Genomic DNA, 21412 nt, shown 5'->3' with positions numbered 1-21412 from the left:
TTGATAGATGAGGAAGCTAAGGCTGAGAGGGGCCAAGTAACGTGCCCAAAATCATCTAGCTGGGGTGATGGAGCCAGGATCAGACCCAGGCAGTCAGAGCCCTGCTTTTAATCCCAGTCCAGGGATGCATGTGACCAGGCTGATTATGCTTCTCTGGTCCAAGGGGAATACTGACTTTTCCCAGGCATCACACACGTCCACTTTCACAGCCTTCAGTTTTCATTTTATTGCCCACAGTTGCTATTTTTATGACCATACACCACCAACTCTAAGTCACATCCTGTTTCTCATGTTAACATATCTGCGATCGGGATGCACCTCACAATCTCAGTCAACCGGGCAGCAGACATGATATAGCTGTCATGGCTTGTGATTTGCATTAAATCAGAATGGGTGTCAGTGGCTTAGAAGAAAATCTCAGAATCTATAGCAGGGCACCTTTTGAAGAAACACTGCATCACAAACGTCTTTGAAGGCACAAAAGACAATATTTTGTCTGGAAAAGCAAGGACATCAAGACTCTGAGTGAGAAAGTGATTTAGAAGATTTGGACTCAATGTATGAAGTATAGGAATACTTAACCAAGCTCCCTTGCTTATTTCGTCCTTTGTTATGTATATGATTTTTAAAAATCTAAGATAAAAGTCTAAAAACTCAATAATATAAAATATTCTAAATGACAAGAGAGTTTTTTGTGTCACAGTTTAATTGGCAGCATTATTTTTTCTTAGTGTTACATGAAATAATGACGTGCCTTACAATCAATGGTGTCTTAAAGTAAATGATTATATTACTTAAAGCAGCTCTCAGGAGAGCTGCCAAGTTAGAATTCGTCAGAATATTAAACTATGAAGTCCAAGAAGACTCCACTCACGTGAGTCTCCAAACAGCCAGCCTCAAAGGCAATTGAGCCAGAGGTTAAAAAGTGACCACCCAGAGCAGATGACTCACAAGGAGTTTACAAGAACCCCAGGCCCGGTTTCCAACTCCCTGCCGCCCTCCACCTGAATATACCCCCTCCCCACTCCGGTGTCTCAGAGTGAACCTCCGAAATCTTACTACTCACCATGCATCACCCCCTCCTCCCCTGTACCCCACAGCTCAGGGATGGGCACCCCACCCTCCTGGAAGTCCAAGCCAGACAGCTAGGGGCCAGAAAGTCTGCCCTCTCCGTACCCCCTGGTCACAAATCCTGTGGCCTCTGTCTCCTCCTACCACCTCGTCCTGCTTGCTGCCAGTGAGAGCCTCGGTGAGAGGCTTTCTGTAGCTCTTGCTTCAGCCACTTCTGCAGTCACCTGACTGGGACTCCCCACCTCCTGCCTCTCCAGGCACCAATACCCCCTTCAAACCACGGTGACAGTTACCCACCTACACCCAGGATGGATCCCATCCCTTGTTTTCTGCTTAAAACCTTCCAAGGTCTCTGCTGCCAATAGGTCAGAATCACCCCTCCTCCTGGTGAGCACAGCCTTTCATGGTCTCTCTGCCTTGGCCCACTTGGCATCCACCTTTCCCAGCCCACCCATCCTCAATTTCTGCCACCCTGAACTTGTCATTCCCAGGACACACCATGCTCTTTCATGCCTTGGTTCCTTTACAAACGGGCTCTTCCCTCTGTCTGAAATACTCTACCCTTGTGCCCTCCTCCAATCTCCTCGTACCACTGTCCATTCAAATGCTCAGACCCACATAACATACCACCTCCTCTGTGAAGCCTGTGATATTTCTGAAACAGATTTTCCTTTGTGCTCCCACAGCACACTGTATATACAGCTATTACCGCATTTAGCCCGATATATTATTTTTTGTATGCTCTTCTTGCCCTGTAGGCTTCTAGAATAAGAAAACATACTCTACCTAGCATAGAGCACATATTAAATTTTTTTTTTTTTTTTTTTTTGGTGAATAAGTGAATGGTTTAACAAATGAACCTCCATGAGTTACTTTAGCCTGTTAAAGCTGTGGATAGAGTCGTGGCCATGTTTTCCACAGTTTTAAGTGAAATTCATACTTTCAAAGTGTTAAATGAAAATAAATAGCTGCTTGAACGAGAAGGGAAAAAATCCATCCATGTTCCTTGCTCTACCTTTGCTGCTAATTTGCTAGCAAAAGTGGGACAATAAAAGTAATTCTATATAACCTAGAGAAGGCAAACTGGTGAAAGATTTCTGGGAGGTAGTTTTAAAATGTGCAGAACTCTTTGACCCACAATTCCACATCTAGGAATTTCTCCTAAGGAAAGTATCAAAGATATGCACACAGACATGGATGCCCTCCCAGTGTTTCCCTCCCTGGTCAGGTGGGGCTGAGCCTCCCACAGACCTCAGTGGAAGAAAAGAGCAACTGAAGTTGACAGTAGAAAATTCCATGTAGTCCACTGATTTCACAGACATTTATGGAGCAAAACTGGCAATCTGGACGGTCCACTGAAAAAGTGGGTTGATTTCACCTGGATATTCGATGATTCTCTCTGACTGTAGTAACAACTGAACAACTCTACTGCTCACCAAAATGCCATCACCAAATCTACACCTCAACTGTCACTCCCCTTTCTCTGGTACTCAGCAAAGAAATAAAAGTCCATTTCACCTCGTCCTTTTCTGAAGTATGCAGATTAAGGAAGATAAGTTTTTCTATCATTTCAATGTGGCTCCGCTCTGCTGCCAAAAGAAATGGTTTTCTTCCTTTCTGAAAGTCAATCATAAACTTCAGTGTTCATTATACACTTACTGAGCCGGCAAGGCAACCAACAAAGTGGGCAGCAGCTTGAGGGGAGGGGATGGCGAGGAGGCCAACGTGGTGATTCTGGTCACAGCATTCTGGGGCCTTCCTAGGGGAGGGTGAAAACAATCCCTCTCACTTCAAACCAGATCCATTTCTGAGTTGTTGCCCCAAACTGTGGGAACTCCGCATCAGCACAGAATCATTTTTATGGGGGTAGAGAAGTACTGTTTGGAAACGGTCTTCCCAAGCACCTGGGGAGATGCCACCCCACAATCAGACAATGAGATTCCCTTTCAAATGTAACAATTTTACCAACTTTCTGCATTTATTGAATAGTTCTTTCACTCGACTATTTATTGAGAAGCTGATTTTGTGCCAGACCCCATCTGAGTCACCTGTGTATTGCTCAGTAAGCCTTGCCTTACTGATAAAAATGTTTGAAGCAGAAATTGTCCAGGGTTTAATATTTACGTGACTCATTCAGACATGACGTGTGTCAACTGCTTCTCTTTAGGCTCTCCTTGCTTGCTCATACATTTACCTCTAACGTTCACCAAGAATCAATGGGAAAACTCTTGAGAATAGGTCAATATGAAATGGGATGGAGAAATTAGGAATTATCCAGAGAATATAGCTTAAGAGGGATGTTTAGGTGTGATTTGTTGGGGAGGAAGGTTCAAGTGCAGAATCTTCTGATTATGGCAATTTCTCCAACTTTTCACATTGCAAAGGGAGACTGCATTTTCAACAGCCAAAATGTCATCGAGAACAATGAAATACCCATAAAAAACTCAATTTTCTAACCTGAGATATTTAAAAGCAGGAAAAGAAGGTGGGGTGGCAAAATAGCACAAGTATTTTCTTCGACTAAAGAAAACATTCACAGATTGGCTTGATATGTTATTAACTAAAAGCTTAGCAAGATGTTTGAAATGTGAAAAGCAAGATACAAGACTCTATCAGAAGGTTCCTGAATCTAGACTGTTATCTGATCTCCTGCTAATGCAAGATAATAAAAAGATAATGGAGTCTGTCATACAGAGTGAAGTGAGTCAGAAAGAGAAAGACAAATACCGTATGCTAACACATATATATGGAATTTAAGAAAAAAAATGTCATGAAGAACCTAGGGGTAAGACAGGAATAAAGACACAGACCTACTAGAGAATGGACTTGAGGATACGGGGCGGGGGGGTGGTAAGCTGTGACAAAGCGTGAGAGAGGCGTGGACATATATACACTACCAAACGTAAGGTAGCTAGCTAGTGGGAAGCAGCCGCATAGCACAGGGAGATCAGCTCGGGTGCTTTGTGACCACCTAGAGGGGTGGGATAGGGAGGGTGGGAGGGAGGGAGACGCAAGAGGGAAGAGTTATGGGGACATATGTATATGTATAACTGATTCACTTTGTTATAAAGCAGAAACTGACACACCATTGTAAAGCAATTATACTCCAATAAAGATGTAAAAAAAAAAAAAAGATAATGGTCACTGTTAACTTGAGATAGCAGCTCATGATTCTCGATAACTTAAAGAGAAAGGAAGGAAAAGTGCTAAAATAATCAATGGCCAAAAAATAAAGTGTGTATAGATCAGCCCTCCAGGGCTCTGCACTCATGCATGTAGGGAGGCCGGAGAAACAAACTGGCACCAAAAATTCACCTCATTTACATTCTTGAGCCAGATATGTGGTCAATTAGACCTACATCCCCAGCCCTTCAGAGTTTGAAATCCTGACTCATCATCGATGGTTCTCATCGAATCACTAAGGAAGGGCAAAGGGAAGAGACAGAAAGTGCTTGGGGCCTCCGTTTGCTGCTTGTGAGATTAGACCCCTAACTGAAGATCAAGATCTAGTCTTGAGCCATGAACAGCTCTTGGGAAATGACAGAGACAAAATTACTGTGTCTGGCTTATACAAATATCTGCTAATACTGACAACAGATAAAGGTCCATATAAACAAATCACAAAAAGGAGGATGGGAAACACTGATGATATACTAGATGAAAACATTTAGTCACACATCCGTATAAATCAGTCACTTGTTTACTGAACAATTATTAAGCACCTATGTATATGTCAGATACTGTGCTAAGCAAGAGTGGCCAAGATAAAAAATACGGCACCCCGATGTTAAGAAGCTCAGAGTCTGTTAGGGAAGATGAACACACATACGAGTGATCATAATGAAATGCAGGACCTGAGCGGGCGATCTGTGGGAGTACAGAACTCAGTGTGAGTGTGTGTTTGTGGCTGGGGAGCAGGTGACAAGAAATGGGGGGAGACAGCCTTTAAAGGTTGCTAATGCCCTGGAACGGCAGGAAAGAGCACTGGTGACCTGTTTCCTGTCCCTATCTTTTCCACTGGAGAACAGCCCCTGTGCCCCACCTTTGTGGAGCTGTTCATTATAGCTCCTGCCTCTTCCACCATCTACCCCTTGGTCAGAGTGTTTGGTTCAGGATGGTCACGTGCCAAGCCACAGGCCAATCAGAGTCACCTGTGAGCTTTCATATATAAAACCTGAGGCTGCTAGTAGCCATCTTTCCCACCATGTGGAGAGTAAACCTATCAATAATGCCAACAGAGACAGCCAAGAGTTGGGAGGAAAAAAAAGAGCTGGACCCAGCCATGCCTGAAGCCAGCCAGATACACCCTCAAACTCTTTAGTTAGGCGTTAATAAACTACCTTTAATGTTTATTCTAGATTAAACTGGATTTTTGTCACTCATAACAAAAAGAACTCTAACTAATACCTATTTAGCCATCTGGGGACACACACTACCGGAAGTATCAGGAGTCTGTTCAACTTTAAAATGGCCTTACTCTTTTATCCTTGGTTGCTACAAAGTCTTGCATTTCTGCATGCCTATACAGAGTGACAAAGGACACACCCACAAAGAAAGCCTAGTCTGGTAAGAAATGGGAGGTTATCAAAAACAAAACATTTTTCCTCACCAAGAAAACAGCTATTACTTTAAACTTTGTATGCCCTTTAAAAAATGTTATCATCAAGAAAAAAAGTGAAAGCCAAATTACACAAAATAAGAACATTTAAAGTAGTCTCTATCTTATAAACATATCAAAAGGTAGCATGAAGAAAGATGAGGTGACAGTAAAATGAGATACAAATCTTTTCTCCCATCTCTAGTATAAGTTATTAGGCAAAATAACAAGAATTTAAAAAATGTGGGTTTTTAAAAAAAATATAGTTTCTTATGTCTTATTTCATTTTTTAACCACCCAACCCTTTTAAATTACACTCAAGTGGGCCTCTACCAGTGCAGCCTCGGAGAACTGAGACCGCCCTCACTTGGAAGGCAGGGAGATTTTCCAGCCTGGAGGACTATGGAGCTTGGTGTCAGGGCCTCAAGCTTCAAGCCCCACACAAACCACAACAACTTCCCAGCTCAGGAAGGGATCCTGAATCCCTTTCTTCATTAGCAAAAATAAGGAGGGTCCAGAATTCCTGTTCCTTTTTCCTTTATTAACTTAATGTGCATTTAACCTAATACGTCTTAATTCAATGCATTTAAATTGTTTGCACGTGAATAAGCCTGAGGAGTTGCAATTATTCATTAGAAATTATTTTTCATTTTTAAGTTTACTGCCAGGGTTATTCGACAAGGTACCAAGTTCAGTAAATGTTTCACAAACAGCCATTAAATGTGCACCTGAAGTCCAACCTGGCCATCCCTTCCCACAGGGATCCCAGAGAGGGTGCCCTGGAGAGCCTCTGAGGAGAGGAGGCCGGTGGAATCCAGCATGAAGCCCCCTGGTGCCTCCTGGGCGTGTCTACACACCCAAGACATTTCCCTTCATCCTGCGATCAGGAGTCCACAGCAGAACCCTAGTTGAAGGGGAAAACCAGCAGGGCCTTGAATAACTTGAGATTTGAGAGAGGACGAGAACATTGCCGTGAGTAAAAAGTGCTGAAAGAGCGGTGTGTTGCATATGAAGGCATGGAACTGGTGTGAAGGGGAGCTGCTGGGTCCGTTCTCCCCAGATGGGAGTCAATAGGTTGGATGAAATCCAAGGCTGTTAGATGTGGGCCTCAGATCCACATAGGAAACTGTCTTCTCAAATCCCTTCATGACTATTATCCCCAGTCCTCCAAAAAAAGGATGCTTCTTTGCATTTGGACCTCTAGAGACTTCATATATAGATTCCTTTAAACCAGTGGAAGTTCCCCGATGTATGCAGCTGAAACCAACCTAACGTCGTACCACCGAACTTTATAAACATTCAACAGATACATGAGAGGCCTCTGAGGCCATTCCCTTCTGTGTCCCTTCCTCTCCAAACATTTTAGTCTGAGTATTTATTTTTGATCACTAGGTGGGAGTTTACATGTAGATTCTAAATATCTAGACTGCTTCACCTATGACTTCTCCTGGCTGCTCTAATCTCTCTCCCCTGGAGAGGCCACATGATTTCTAGAGCGACGGAGTTGGGAGAAACTTCAGTATACTCCAGTGTCCTCCATCTCTCCCATCTCACCCAATCTCTTCCAGGCCTAGTTAAATCCATTTTGTTAATAAAGACCTCCTCCCTATAAGGCTTTCCTTGTTAGCTTTTGGAGTTCCCTGTAGGCTAATGAGAAGGATTACTAACACTGGGTAGGTATAAAGGCTCTCCATCACTTTCTGTGGATAAGAAACTAGGGAAGAAGGCCCGCTGTGAAGGTGGAGCGGTCTTTTCTATACAGTGCATTTCATGAGCTCCACAGTATCTTTAAGCAAATACAGATGGAAAACCCAACACTGAATTAATTGACCCTGAGCTCCTGATCCCAGTTCCTACTGGCTTTTGCCAGTATCCTTGACCTCACTCACAGATCTCAGAAAAAGGACAGACTTTGTGTTTTTACTGGATTAATCCAGGTTTCTTTAGGATTAAAATTGGACTCAGAGATTCTTCTCTCCCTAGATGACCCAGTGAACTCATTATTTGCTCATTCCTCATATGTCTCTCCACCCATCTTAATTTTAGGTCCTCTTAGCTTCACATCTACCTGGCTCTGCACAGTCCGCTACCAGGACTCTTCAGCCTTTTCCCCAACAAATAGTCAGAGTTGGAGGAAGAGGAGTGGAACAGGACAAGTCCAGAGCCTGCCGAAGAGATAATGGCCAGCAGAAGCTCCAGAAGTGGGGAAGGTTCCCCACAAACTGCTTTGGTCTTTGAGCCCCTTCAGCTTGCCTGATCCTCCCCACACACAGCCGTCTCCCGTGAAAGCATCCAGAGCCCAATGAAACGGAAGACAGTCCTGTTCTCACACAAAACAGGTCCTAAGGGACTTCCCTGGTGGCGCAGTGGTTAGGAGTCCGCCTGCCGATGCAGGGGACACGGGTTCGTGCCCTGGTCCGGGAGGATCCCACGTGCCACGGAGCAGCTGGGTCCGTGAGCCATGGCCGCTGAGCCTGCGCGTCCGGAGCCTGTGCTCCGCAACCGGAGAGGCCACAACAGTGAGAGGCCCGCGTACCGCAAAAACAGGTCCTGATAAACAAAAAGGTCCTACTGTATAGCACAGGGAACTATATTCAATATCCTGAGATAAAAGAATATAAAAAAGAATACATATATTATATGAATGTAATATATATAACTGAACCACTTGGTTGTACAGCAGAAATCAACACATTGTAAATCAACTATACGTCAATAAAAAAATTAAATTAAAATAAAAAGAATGTATATATATATATATATAACTGAATCACTTTGCTTTACAGCAGAAAGCAAACACAACATTGTAAATCAACTGTACTTCAGTTAAAAATACCTTTTATTAAAACAAACAAACAAACAAAAAATCAGGTCCTGAACATATAATCTGCTGAACTGAATTGAATGGAATTCACTCATAGGCCACACTCCTAGTTAGCCTGGATCAAGCTGGAATGTCTGACTTCCTCATCCTGACATTAAATGCTGTTTGATTATGGTTATCAGTTTGAGGAAATGAGATAGCATTTTACCCCATAATAATTGTTATAATAACTAACATTTAGTGAGCACTTACCAAGTACCAGGTTCTCCGCTAAGTGCTCTATAGTCATTAACTCATTTAAGCATTCCAACAGTGGCTACTCCGATATATTACTACATAGGAATGGCTTAGGGGCGGCGTCTGATTGGAAAGGGGTGGTAGAATGGCTTGCCATTTTGCTCACTGGCATAGGTATTTGTATATAAGATTGAGGAAGCATCAAAATCATTTCTATCAAAGAATGGAGGTATTGCTGACAAAAAATGACATGGAGGTCAAGACATCCACCCCCAACCCCATCATGCCTTGGTGCTACCATGAAGTAGGTTTTATTATTCCCATTGCACAGAGGGAGATACTGAGGATTTCAGCAGCTGGAGAACTTGCTAAAGCCACATAGTTAATATATGCCCAGGCCTCAGCCCAAGTCTGTCTGCCTCCAATCTGTAAAGGTATAGTTGCTCAGTCATATTCAGAAGAAGTAAACTAAATTTATAGACTTCACTTGAAGGAATGGCTTTTGTTGTTATTATTTTTAAGATTGAGGTCAGAAAAAAATGTGAAGGTTTTTTAAAAGAGGTGAAACAAAGCGAATATTACTGATTAACTTCTAGAGAGAGTTTAATGGAGAGTAAAGTTCTAGAGGCACAGTGAAAAGGAGGTTCCATTCAAACTCCAAATGCCAATCCCACAGAAGATATTATCCTATGAAAAAAGCCTAGAAGGAGATATTCCAGGGAAAAGACAGTCCCTAGCACATGGGCAATGCCCACTGTCCTCTGAGAAGGGAGACGGTGCAGCATGGTGACTAGAGTCAACCAAACCGGAATTCAAACCCTGGCTCTGTCACTTCTCAGTTCGGAGCCCTCAGACCAGGTACCTAGCCTCTCTGGGCCTCGACTTCCTCAAATATCAGTAAAAATAAGACTTCCTTTGAAAATAAGTAAAATATTTTTTCTTTATACGATTACTGTGGGGATTAACAGTATAATTCGTTCATCCAGCAATGATTTGTTAAGCATCCCTACGTGCCAGGCCCTAGACCTCTCGCTGAAATAATGTGTGGACACAGCATTCCTCTGGGCCAAGCACACTAACGAACACTCCATAAGTGGTAGCTGTTACTATATCACTTCTTATGAAAGGAAAAAAATATAGATGGATATGGTAAAATTGCACTATATTCCACGGCTCATTACAGCACAGCCTTGGGTCAAATACATTCCCAAAAGGCCAGGCATAATCGAGTAAAATGCAGGCACCCAAACAGGGTGGATACTGTCCACCCCTGGCCAGGATGAGGGAGTAGAGGCAGCTTCCTCAATACCTCCTGCCCTCCCCACATGCAGGTGCTAGGGCCACCACCGGCACCAACAATTTCCATCTGCTCTGTGCTCTGCCAGACAGAGACAGGATCCAGCTACAGGGTCAGGTCTGTCTGTGCTGGCTGCTTTGGCAGTTTCTGCAAGGGCAGGAAGAAAGCAGGATTTAGTGGGGGTGTATTTGAGACCTGTCCACCCAACAGCAAACACACCTCATCAGGCTGGTCCAAGTCCGTCAGGTGCAGATCTTGAATGAGGTACTCCACAATGCCTATGTTGCTCTGAGCCCCAAAGTGGAGGGCATTCATTCCATCCTAAAGAGAGCCAGGGTAGGGGAGACAATTACACTGCAATCTTCTCCTCCTGCACTGTGAGGAGAGGGCTTCTGTCCAGGTGTGATCCACATACCTACCTGATTCTTGGCTCTCTGGTCTGCTCCAGCTCTAACCAGCATGAGCATGATCTCAAGGCTTCCAGACCAGGATGCAAGGTGAATTACTGTCAAGCCATGCTTCCTCCAGAAAAGAGAAGAAAGGAATCTGTCACTTGGGTGAGCCACCACACTGTCTCAGCCAACAAAAGCTAGGTTAATACCTAACTGTTGAAAATTAAGAAATGACAGTTTAATATACAACAAAGGTGATGTTTCAATTCTATGGGGACAATGAATATATTTAATAAGTGGTATAGGCACAAGTAGTTCTTCATCTGGGAAAAGATAAAATTAAATCCTGTATCATATCATACATACAAAAAAAGCACACAATAAATATATTAGAAGAAAATCTAGACTATAATGTATAGTGTTTTAATTCAAAAGTTATAAAAGGAACAAGATGATAAACAAAGACAATAAACAAATGATAGATTTTTTTAAAATGTACCTTAATAAAGATAAATGGTTATTTTCTGTAATACATGAAGTACTCTTACAAATCAACAGAATAAGGCAATTAAACCCATTGAAAAATGGACCCCAAAATGTGCTCTCTTAAGGTATTAGTAGAAATGAAACCATTATAGTTTAAGCAATCTAGCAATATCTATTAAAATTTTAAATACAACTGGCAATCCCACTCCTGGGACTCTATCCCATGAAAATAAGTTTTAGGACCTAATGTTATATAGATAAGGTTATTAATTGTAACCCTTAAAACAGTGCGAGGTAAATGTCCATCAATATTGGAACATTGAACAAATCAGGGAACAGTCATACCACATGATGTAGGCATTAAAAATAATTAATTAGGGCTATAACAATTGACATGGAGAGACTTCCATTAGGTAGTTGTTAAATGTGGAAAATAAGATGCAGAGAAAATATAATACGATCCCATTTTTTATAAAACTAGCTATGACCAAAAACTCATATATGTATGTATCTATATCTATTATAAGTGGGTAAGTGGATAGATAGATAACAATGTGGATATGGGGACTTCTCTGGTGGCGCAGTGGTTGGGAATCCACCTGCCAATGCAGGGGACACAGGTTCAGGCCCTGGTCTGGGAAGATCCCACATGCTGTGGAGCACCTAGGCCCGTGTGCCACAACTACTGAGCCTGCGATCTGGAGCCCGCGAGCCACAACTACTGAAGCCTGCACGCCTGGAGCCCGTGTTCCGCAACAGGAGAAGCCACTGCAATGAGAAGCCCGTGCACTGCAACAAGGGGTGGCCCCTGCTCATTGCAACTGGAGAAAGCCCACTCGCAGCAACAAAGAGCCAACACAGCCATAAATAAATAAATAAATAAATAAATAAATAAATTCATTAATTAAAAAAAAAACAAAAAAACCCCAATGTGGATATGATCATATGAGCATGAGGAAAAGTACAGAAATAAACACACAGATCCTACATCGTTAAATGTAGTTACTGGAGAAGAGGAAACTACACAAAAAAGAAGAAACCAAAGACTGAAGTTACAAAAAGAATTCTATTTATGCATAAATTATTTAAAATATACTCTCTCAGTAAAATCACACATGCATAAAAGAGGCTGAAGGAGAGATTTCGCTCAAGACCTAGTGACCTGCAGTGATGCTGGGGGTACTTAGACTTGTACACCAAATGAACAGGAAGAGAAGTGTGAAAGGAAACAGCCAGCAGTTAACACTTGTCTCAGGGAGGAGGGATTGGAGGGCTGTATCCTGAGGAAAATTAAGACCTGCGCCCTAGGTCCCAAGTTAAAGAAGTATATAGAGCAGACATTACGAGCATGATCTGTAGACTCAAACGAAACTGACCTCAAACTCTGGCTCTACCACTTTCAAATGCTATAATCTTGGTCAACTTAGTTAACTCTTAGCCTCAGGATCCTTAATTGTAAGTTCATGTGTCTGCTTTTCTGTTTCCTTTTATCCTTGTCAAAAAATCATCCATTAACTACGAATAAGGTCTGAGGATCTAATGTATCACACGGTGATTATAGTTAATAACACTTTTATATAACTGAAATTTGCTAAGAGAGTAGAATTAAATGTTCTCATCAAAAAAAGAAATGAGGTGATGAGTGTGTTAATTAACTAGATGGGAGGAATCCTTTCACAATGTATACACACACTGAATCATCACCAGGTACACTTTAAATGTATCACAGTTTTATTTGAACCATACCTCAATAAAGCTGAAAAAAATTTTAAATAAATCTCTTTTAAAATGAAAACAAACAACAACAACAGCAAAACCCACAGGGTTTATAGGGGAAATGGGGCAGGGGCTCAACACTCAAAAACTCTGTCATTGACACCTTTTTAAAAAGATAGGACCCTGCTATGGACTGAATGTCTGTGTCCCTTGATAATTCATATGTTGACGCCTAATCCCCAATGTGATGGTATTTGAAAGTCATGCCTTTGGGAGATAATTAGGTCAGGAGGGTGGAACCCTCATGAATGGGATTAGTGCTCTTATAAACAGACACAGAGAGCTTGCTTCCTCTTGCCGCTCTCCACTGAGAGTGGATAAAACCAGAAGCAGCTTTCACAAGATGCTGGCAGTGATGTCGTCTTAATCTTGGACTCTCCAGTTTCCAGATCTGTGAGAAAGAAACATTTGTTGTGGAAGTCACCCAGCCTATGGTATATTTGTTACAGCAGCCCAAGCTAAGACAGACCCTAATAAAAACAATAGTACAATTGTACATGTTAAACGGTTAGGTATTTAATCACCATAAATATGGTACTGGACCTCCAAAAAAAAAAAATCATCCATAACCTCTGTATAGATGCCTTCCAAAAAGTAAGCCTTCTCAGCACATCTTATGTGCATCTCATAATCAACTGTATTTGTAATCCTGGAGACCAATTTGCTAAATGTATAGCCTATAAATAAATAAACAAGGAATGAGGGTCTGTGGGGGACTTCCATTCTAAAGTGTATAAGCCTTTTGGCAGTAACTTTGGCTGTCCCCAGAAAGTGCATTAATGTTTTCTCTTATTGTCAGTAAAGTCTGGGTATGGAGAAGTGAAAAAGCAAGTCCCAGATTATGGAGATGTAACTCTAAACCTGTGGTTCTTCACTGGGGGCAATTTTGCCCCCAGGGGTCATTTGGAGATTTCTGGAGACACTTTTGGTTGTTGTGACCTAGGGGAGATATTGGCATTAAGTGGGTAGAGACCAGAGATGCTGCAAACATCCTATAACCCCCCCAACCTCCACCACAACAAAAAATCACCTGACGAACAGGTCAACAGTGCCACTGTGGAGAAACCCTTCTCTAAATGTACATACCCTATAATATTTACCTTTCGGCTGTCACACTACACAGTGAGGCAGTCTATTAAAGTCTAGAGTGAAGAAAACGCTTACCAATTTCTGCACTTTTTCCCAAGGAACAATGATGTACAATAACTAGTTGAGGTTTTTCAAGAAATTTTACCCCTTAATTTAGCCTTCCCTATAAATCAATGTTTCACACCCAGTAACCATAAATCTAGTTTCACATATGGTCAGAAAAGAGGCCAGAAATATTTGGGATAGATGATCAATCATATTTTGATAGCTCTATTTTTCCCTAAGAGGTCATTCCTAATTTTAAAGCAGCCAACACTTAAGGATTTCAAACACCCATCATAAAATCCAAAAGCAAGGAATTCAAGAGGCAAACAACTTGAGTCTCTGAAACCATAAATTCCAAATGGAGCCATCGTTCCTCAGAGGCAAAGAATCACTCCTCACAGATGTAAAGTAAGCCTTCTGATAAGAAACTGACATGCCTGAGAAGTTTATGAGCATGAGTCACAGATTATACTCGTAGTCAGTACCTGATGCTCTATAAAGTGTAAAATGCCCACAGACACCGACAACCTGTTCTCATTACCAGTCTGATGACAGGCAAGAAGGTCAATAACTTCCCCGGGGAACACTTGCACTCAGAGTAAGCAGCTCTGAGAGTAGATGCTTGCATTATCCTCTGGGCACCACCTGCACTCCACATGGGATCCTTTCTTCACATCTGGAGTAAGAGCCTCCATTTACCTCGTCTGCCTCTTCCCCAGATTTGTGGATGCTGCCCGCTTTGAACCTGGAGTCCTCAGCCTCTGGGCTATGCATTTGATCCTCAGCACGCAACTTACCTGTTAGTCTCAGTCCTTGCTCCCCAACAGAGTGTAGGTTCCTCAAAGCAGGGACTGTATCTATGCCAGTGCTTCCTGAAACAATCACCTGGGGATCTTGTTAAATTGCAGATTCTGATTCATGAGGTCTGGGGTGGGGCCCAAGATTCTGCATTTCTAACAAGCTCCCTGGTGATACCAGTGCTTCTGGTCCCAGGACCTACTCTGAGTAGCAAGGACTTATATCTAGTTGAATCCCCAGTAGTTGGCATTGATACTCACCCACAACAGACACTGAATAAATATTGATGGTGAAGGGGTGCCACTGTTGGCTCTTTGCAAATAGGTGTTAGAACTCAAAAGACAGAACTGCTAAGTCAAACTGAGGGCTCATCACTCAGATAAAGAAGCTGCCAGGTCTGGCCAAACATGGCATTGCTTGAATTATAAAAAGCATTTTATTAGTTATGCTCTAATGCCACTGTGAATAATTGATTTAGTTACAGAAATACTTAACTTAATGAATCTTTCAAGGCAGAGTACAGAGGTACATCAGGAATGATGCTATTTCCCACCTGACAGCATTTCAGTGCCCCAAGGCAAAGTTACAAGAGGCTGATGCTAGCCAGAGTCAAGCTTCAAATACAGGGTAATACAAATATATGTTCGGAAAAACCTCAGAGAGAACAAAGTGGTAAAACCTCTCTCCAACATTTTGGGTACAACTGACTTACACTCTGACATAAATGAGTAGTGTGTTTAATACATTAGACACATGGCAATCCTCAGACATGCTGTTTAAAAGAAAAGATGCTATTGAACCTGGGCAATGGATACACCAGTGTTTACTGTACAATTCTCTCCACTTTCATAGTATGTCAAAGGTTTAGGGTTATGGTCCTGTTTCAGATGGTATAAGTACACTCCACTCTGTCTCTCCCAACAAATCCTTCTAAAATCTCTGGACAGACGTTTGGAACAGCTATTTGAGGACTCTGAGGAGTAAATGACAGCAGGTAGATTGAGGAAGAAAACCAGAACTCAAAATACAAACAATCAGGGTTTCCTGATCTTTTTGTTTTCTCTTCCATACCTTCCAGCTGGGACTCAAAGCAGTACAAATCACTGGCCCGGACAGAAACAGCTCCAAGAGGAGCTTCCCATTCTGGTCTAAGAAGTGGAAGGGGGCCCCTACAGGGCAGAGAAGGTGGGGGAAATCCTAATTTTGTTTTGTTTTCTCTTCTGGTTCCGCCCCAGGCAAGCCTCACTCCCAAAGTTGCAACCCCACAGTAGAAGGGGTAGGAGCAGTGACTGGGCAAGCAGTGACAGAGGGAATCCTTCTCTCTGACCTGAGGAACTGTGGTCAGAAGAGGAGGATGTGGGTGGGGGAGGGGGGAAAAGGGGTTTTTTTCCCTCTCTTAGTCCCAGAGGCAGACGTAATTGTGGGAAGTACACAGCAGAGCTGGGATACTACACCCTTGGCTTTCTAGTCAGAAGACCAGGAAAAGGTGGAGAAGGGCCCTGTAGGTGGAGAATGTAGGGGAGATGATCTTGGAGAGGTGGGAGTTCAAGAAAGCAACCCCATAAAGTTGTGTATGTACTACTGGCCTCCCCCCGGACCTGTACATGTTCCTGACCCTAAACAGTGTGACAAAAGCTTGGGGAACTGAACTATCGGGTAGACCACTGCCCAGGTCTCAGACTGGCTCATGGATAGCGCACAGGTCCAAACAGCACTGCAAAAGTGTTAAAAACTGGTGACATTGGTGTCAAATGGTGTTGAAGAAATTGGTCATCCATATACCAGATTCCTTATAACTTTATACTTAAATTAACTCAAAATGGATGATAAATCTAAATGTAAAACACAAGGCTATAAAAGTTTTAGAAGAAAAATATGAGAAATCTTCATAACCTTAAGTTAGGCAAATCATTCTTAGATATAATACCAATAGCTAGATTCAATTTTTAAATACAAGTGAATTGAATTTCATCAAAATTAAAAACTTCTGCTCTATGAAAAACACTAAAAAGATAAGCTGCAGAGGGTGAAAAAATATTTGCAAATCACATATCTAACAAAGGACTTGGATCCAGAATATATAATGAACTCTCAAAACTCAACAATTAAAACAGGGACTTCCCTGGTGGTCTAGTGGTTAAGAATCTGCCTTCCAATGCAGGGGACACGGGTTCGATCCTTGGTGGGGGAACTAAGATCCCACATGCCAGCGCGCTGCATAAGCCTGCGCGCTGCAACTACTGAGCCTGCGTGCCACAACGAGGGAGTCTGCGTGCTGCAACTACAGAGCCCACATGCTATGGAACCCGTGCGCCACAACTAGAGAGACCTCACACTCTGGATCCCACATGCCACAACTAGAGAGAAGCCCGCACGCTGCAACAAAGAGCCCACGCACTGCAACTGAGACCCGCCACAGCCAAAAATAAATAAATAACTAGATAAATATTTTTTAAAAAATAGTACCAAGCACACAGGGTTGTTGCAAAGATCAAATAAAATTAATGTAAAAAAACCAACATAATCAATTTTTTTAATGTTCAAAAGATTTGAACAGACATATCACCAAAAAAGATATACAAATGGTAAATAACACAAGAAAATATGATTTAATAACAATTAGCTATTAAAGAAATGCAAATGAAACCACAATACAAACCTATTAGAATGGCTAAAATTAAGGGAGAAAAATAACAATACCAAGTGCTGATGAGGATGTGGAACAAATGGAAACCTAGTACATTGCTGGTGGGAATAAAAATGGTGCAGCCCCTCTAAGAAAGTCTAGTGGCTTCTTGTATATAGCTCACTATACGCCCCAGTAATCTCACTTCTCTAGGTATTTACATTAGAGAAATGAAAACTTATGCTTACACAAATACCTGTACACGAATGTTTACAGCAGCTTTACTTGTTATAGTCAAAAACTGGAAGCAACTCTAATGTCCTTCAACTGGTGAATGGATATAATAAACTGTGGTATATCTATACACTGGAATACTATTCAGCAATAAAAAGGGAGGAATTATTGATACATGCAACACATGAACCTCAGAGAAATTTTGCTGAGTGAAAAAAGCCAGTGTCAAAAGGTTACATACTATATGGTATCATTTATATGGCACTCTCAAAAAGGCAAAATTATAGAGGTGGAGAAAAGATCAGTGGTTGCCAGGGTAGGGGAGGGTTTGACTACAAAGAGGTTTTGACTACAAAGAGGCAGCATACGGGATTTTTCTGGATGATGCAACTGTTCTGTATTTTGATTGTGATAGTGGTTACATGAATTTATACATGTGTTAAAATTCATAAAGCTGTATGCCAAGAAGAAAGTTAATGAATAGTATGTTAATTTAAAAATTAAAGTAAAATAAAAAGTTATTGTATCTGGGTTTCAATGTTAAAATTAAACTAGACTCTTGGCAATCATGTCTATTACCAAAACATCTTTTGCAGGCTAAATAACATTTAAAAAATAATCAAATGATAATTTTCAGACCTAAACAACATGTTCCTTAAGTATTATAACTGTAATACAACCTATTACACTCATTAAGTTGGAGTGCTTGCAGTGCCAATTTTTTTAAAGTTTTTTTAAAAAATTTATTTATTTATTTATATTTATTTTTGGCTGTGTTGGGTCTTCGTTGCTGTGCACAGGCTTTCTCTAGTTGCGGTGAGCGGGGGCTACTCTTCATTGCGGTGCGCAGCCTTCTCATTATCGTGGCTTCTCTTGTTGCGGAGCACAGGCTCTAGGTGCACAGGCTTCAGTACTTGTGGCACGTGGGCTCAGTAGTTGTGGCTTGCGGGCTCTAGCTCTAGAGCTCAGGCTCAGTAGTTGTGGCGCATGGCTTAGTTGCTCCGTGGCATGTGGGATCTTCCCGGCCCAGGGCTCGAACCTGTGTCCTTTGCATTGGCAGGCAGATTCTTAACCACTGAGCCACCAGGGAAGCCCTGCAGTGCCAATTTTTTAAAAGGGGTTTTTCTTCATTCTGATTCTGTTGTTTATCAATCCACTTGCCTACCAATACTAGAGCAATAATTAGACAGAGAGGGATGTGTCCCTCTGGTGAAACAAAGAGAAACTCTCATCATTATGAAGTCTAGGCCATGTCTATGAGTGCCGACAAAACCAATAAGATAACCAATAAGATGACCAATTGGTTTGAACTGATTTCATTTATTCATCTTCCAATGATTTACCAAGCACATACTAAACCTAACCCTGTGAGACATGAAGGTAAAGCAATGCTGAGTCTTACCCTCCAAAGAGTCAGTCCAGGGAAAAAATAGAATAGCTCTTTAAGAATTTTTTGAATAGTTTAACTTTAAAAAACATGGCCCATTGGATTAACTAAGAATCAAGAACTATCATCCACTGGATTAACTAAAAGCCAAGGTTATCACCTACTTTTGCAACTGGAGATGATAAACATGATGTTGGGTCTCTCCAGCCTAACTGGTTTCCTTGTTCCATGGTAAAGTATTAAACGAAGTTGGGAAAAGTACGTGGAAAATCTTTAGGGTGGATTTTGATGTCTAGGCAGATAAATCATCAAGGTGATATGTGGCTAAGGCCATGGTCTCTGGAATCAGATAAGCCAGGTTCAAATCCTGCCTCCCCTCCTTCTTAGATGTAATTTTGGGGGCAAGATACTTAACCTCTCTTGTCTCAGGCCCCTCATCTGTAAATTGGACATTATAGCAATACTTTTCTCACAAGGCTGGGGGCACTAAATATCAAAGTCCTGAGACTGGTGCCTGGTACACAGTATGTGTTTAATACGCCTTATTTATTTATCAGAGTTCACAGGGAAAATTCCAGATTTAATGTCCCTGAGTCCAGTTAGCTTCTGTCTTCTATGCCCCCAGTTACACTCTAGGCAACCATTTTATTCTTACAAATGCATGCTACTGGCCATAAGGTCAATATGGGAAAATAAGTAAAAGCGTAAATCCTATAGGTAGTGGGTAAACAATTGGTGACTATCAAATACAAAAAGCACATAATATGCGTATTCTCTAAATAGATCTTTCCAAAATGAACACTGCCAATGGAAATATTTTGTGTGTAGGTGCAGAAAAGATAACGCAAGCGGCCAGATTTTCCCCTTACGTTGGTTATGCTCCGATCCATTCTCCCCAACGAAGACGAGGTTACCTCACCAGCAACACCCCCCTGGCCTTGTGATTCAGCAAGAAATCCACCGCAGACAAATGACCTGTCCCCACTGCAAAAGGCAGGGCTGTGCGGTTCATCTGAGGAAACACAATTAGTGTTTTCAGTCATCTGATTGTTATTTAGCCTTCTTAAGATTCCTGGTTCTTTTTTTTTTTTTGCAGTACCCGGGCCTCTCACTGTTGTGGCCTCTCCCGTTGCGGAGCACAGGCTCCGGACACGCAGGCTCAGCGGCCACGGCTCACGGGCCCAGCCGCTCTGCGGCATGTGGGATCTTCCCGGACCGGGGCACGAACCCGTGTCCCCTGTATTGTCAGGCGGACTCTCAACCACTGCGCCACCAGGGAAGCCCAAGATTCCTGGTTCTTGAACGGCCATAATTTTCTATCAGGTGCTTGTGTTTTGATTATTTATCTACTATTTGCCTAGCCTTTGAAAGTAGTGAGAACTGTATCCAGCATAATCTTGCATTTCTCTACTGTTAGATAATAGAGAATTTAGCAATCAACTGGAGGATATGCCTCAAGCTGAAATCCACTGCGTAACCTATGACTGATTGTATGGATTTCAACTAGAGAGTAAAAGCTGTATTTCTCTGGTATGCAATCATAAATAATGGTAGGACATGTTGATAATACCTAACAAAAAATCTTCCTAGAAGTTCAATCCATATATGGTTCTTTCCTCTGTAATTTTTGGACTGTAAATTTTACTGAAGCAAACAAATCAAGAAAGAGACGGAAGGAAGGAAGGAAGGAAGGAAGAGAGAGAGGGAGAGGGAGGTAGGAGGGGAGGGGAGGGGAGGGGAGGGAAGGAGGAAGGAGGGAGGAAGAAAAGACACACAGAGAGAAAGAAAGCTATAAATATCTTTTGCTTCAAAGAAAAGCCAACTTGGTGCTCCCAGGATGTCTAGAGACAGTCTGACATGCTTCAGTCAATGGATGTTTTGCTTGTAACTAAAACACGTCATATTTCCCACATTCTAGATACTGATCTTGCTTCCAAAGAATTTACTATCCTTTGTTTCTCATAAATAATTTATTGCAAAAATTGAGAACTGTTTAATCTGATTTCCTTGGTAGCTAAATCGGTGATAAACTAAATTTGAGTTACCCTTGCTATTTTCTGCAGTCTAGAGCTATGTCCTAGTATGTCAAATTTGGGCTTATAAACTCCCCTTTAACTTTATTCGTGAATAAGGATGCAAATCAAAATACCATCCAAGATAATTCAATAAAACCACTTCCATGTTTTTTCATTTCTGTCATCACAGATTTTAAGGAACTCTACAAGTAACCATGTCAACAATTTGCTGTAAACAGGACTAAAATAGATGTCATTAGAAAGCATAATATAATTCATCAGGAGTTTACAATAACTTGCTACACTGACTGTAAGTTTAAGTGTACTATCTCTCTAAGTACTTTAATATAAAAATATGGTTTAAAATATCAGAAAGTTATATGGAAAAAATTTTCAAATGGTTATAAAAGTACACTGGAGAATCTATTTCCTGCTGCTTGGAAAAATGATTATTGCTTTACTTATTCAACAATTAATCTAGATATTACCTTAAAAGATCCTTGCTTATTTCTTTAATTTTTGCTCCCTTCCTTTCTTG

The 21412-nt window shown here is 41.6% G+C and overlaps 1 protein-coding gene across 1 annotated transcript in view; it reads right to left on the bottom strand.

Moving 5' to 3' along the window:
* The window catches only part of ANKDD1B (ankyrin repeat and death domain containing 1B), a gene marked incomplete at both ends in the record, with an annotated part of 53317 nt that overhangs the window by 23371 nt on the left and 8534 nt on the right, over positions 1 to 21412 (bottom strand). Inside the window, 4 exon segments of the mRNA XM_082650303.1 lie at positions 2533 to 2688; positions 10246 to 10347; positions 10446 to 10548; positions 19774 to 19871. Of these exon segments, the coding sequence (XP_082506429.1) occupies positions 2533 to 2688; positions 10246 to 10347; positions 10446 to 10548; positions 19774 to 19871 (459 nt within the window).

The sequence above is a fragment of the Grampus griseus genome, assembly GCF_964374135.1.
Source record: "Grampus griseus genome assembly, chromosome: 3".
Lineage (NCBI taxonomy): Eukaryota > Metazoa > Chordata > Mammalia > Artiodactyla > Delphinidae > Grampus > Grampus griseus.
Note: the sequence above shows the minus strand (reverse complement) of the source record. Positions and strands in the feature narration are given on the sequence as shown.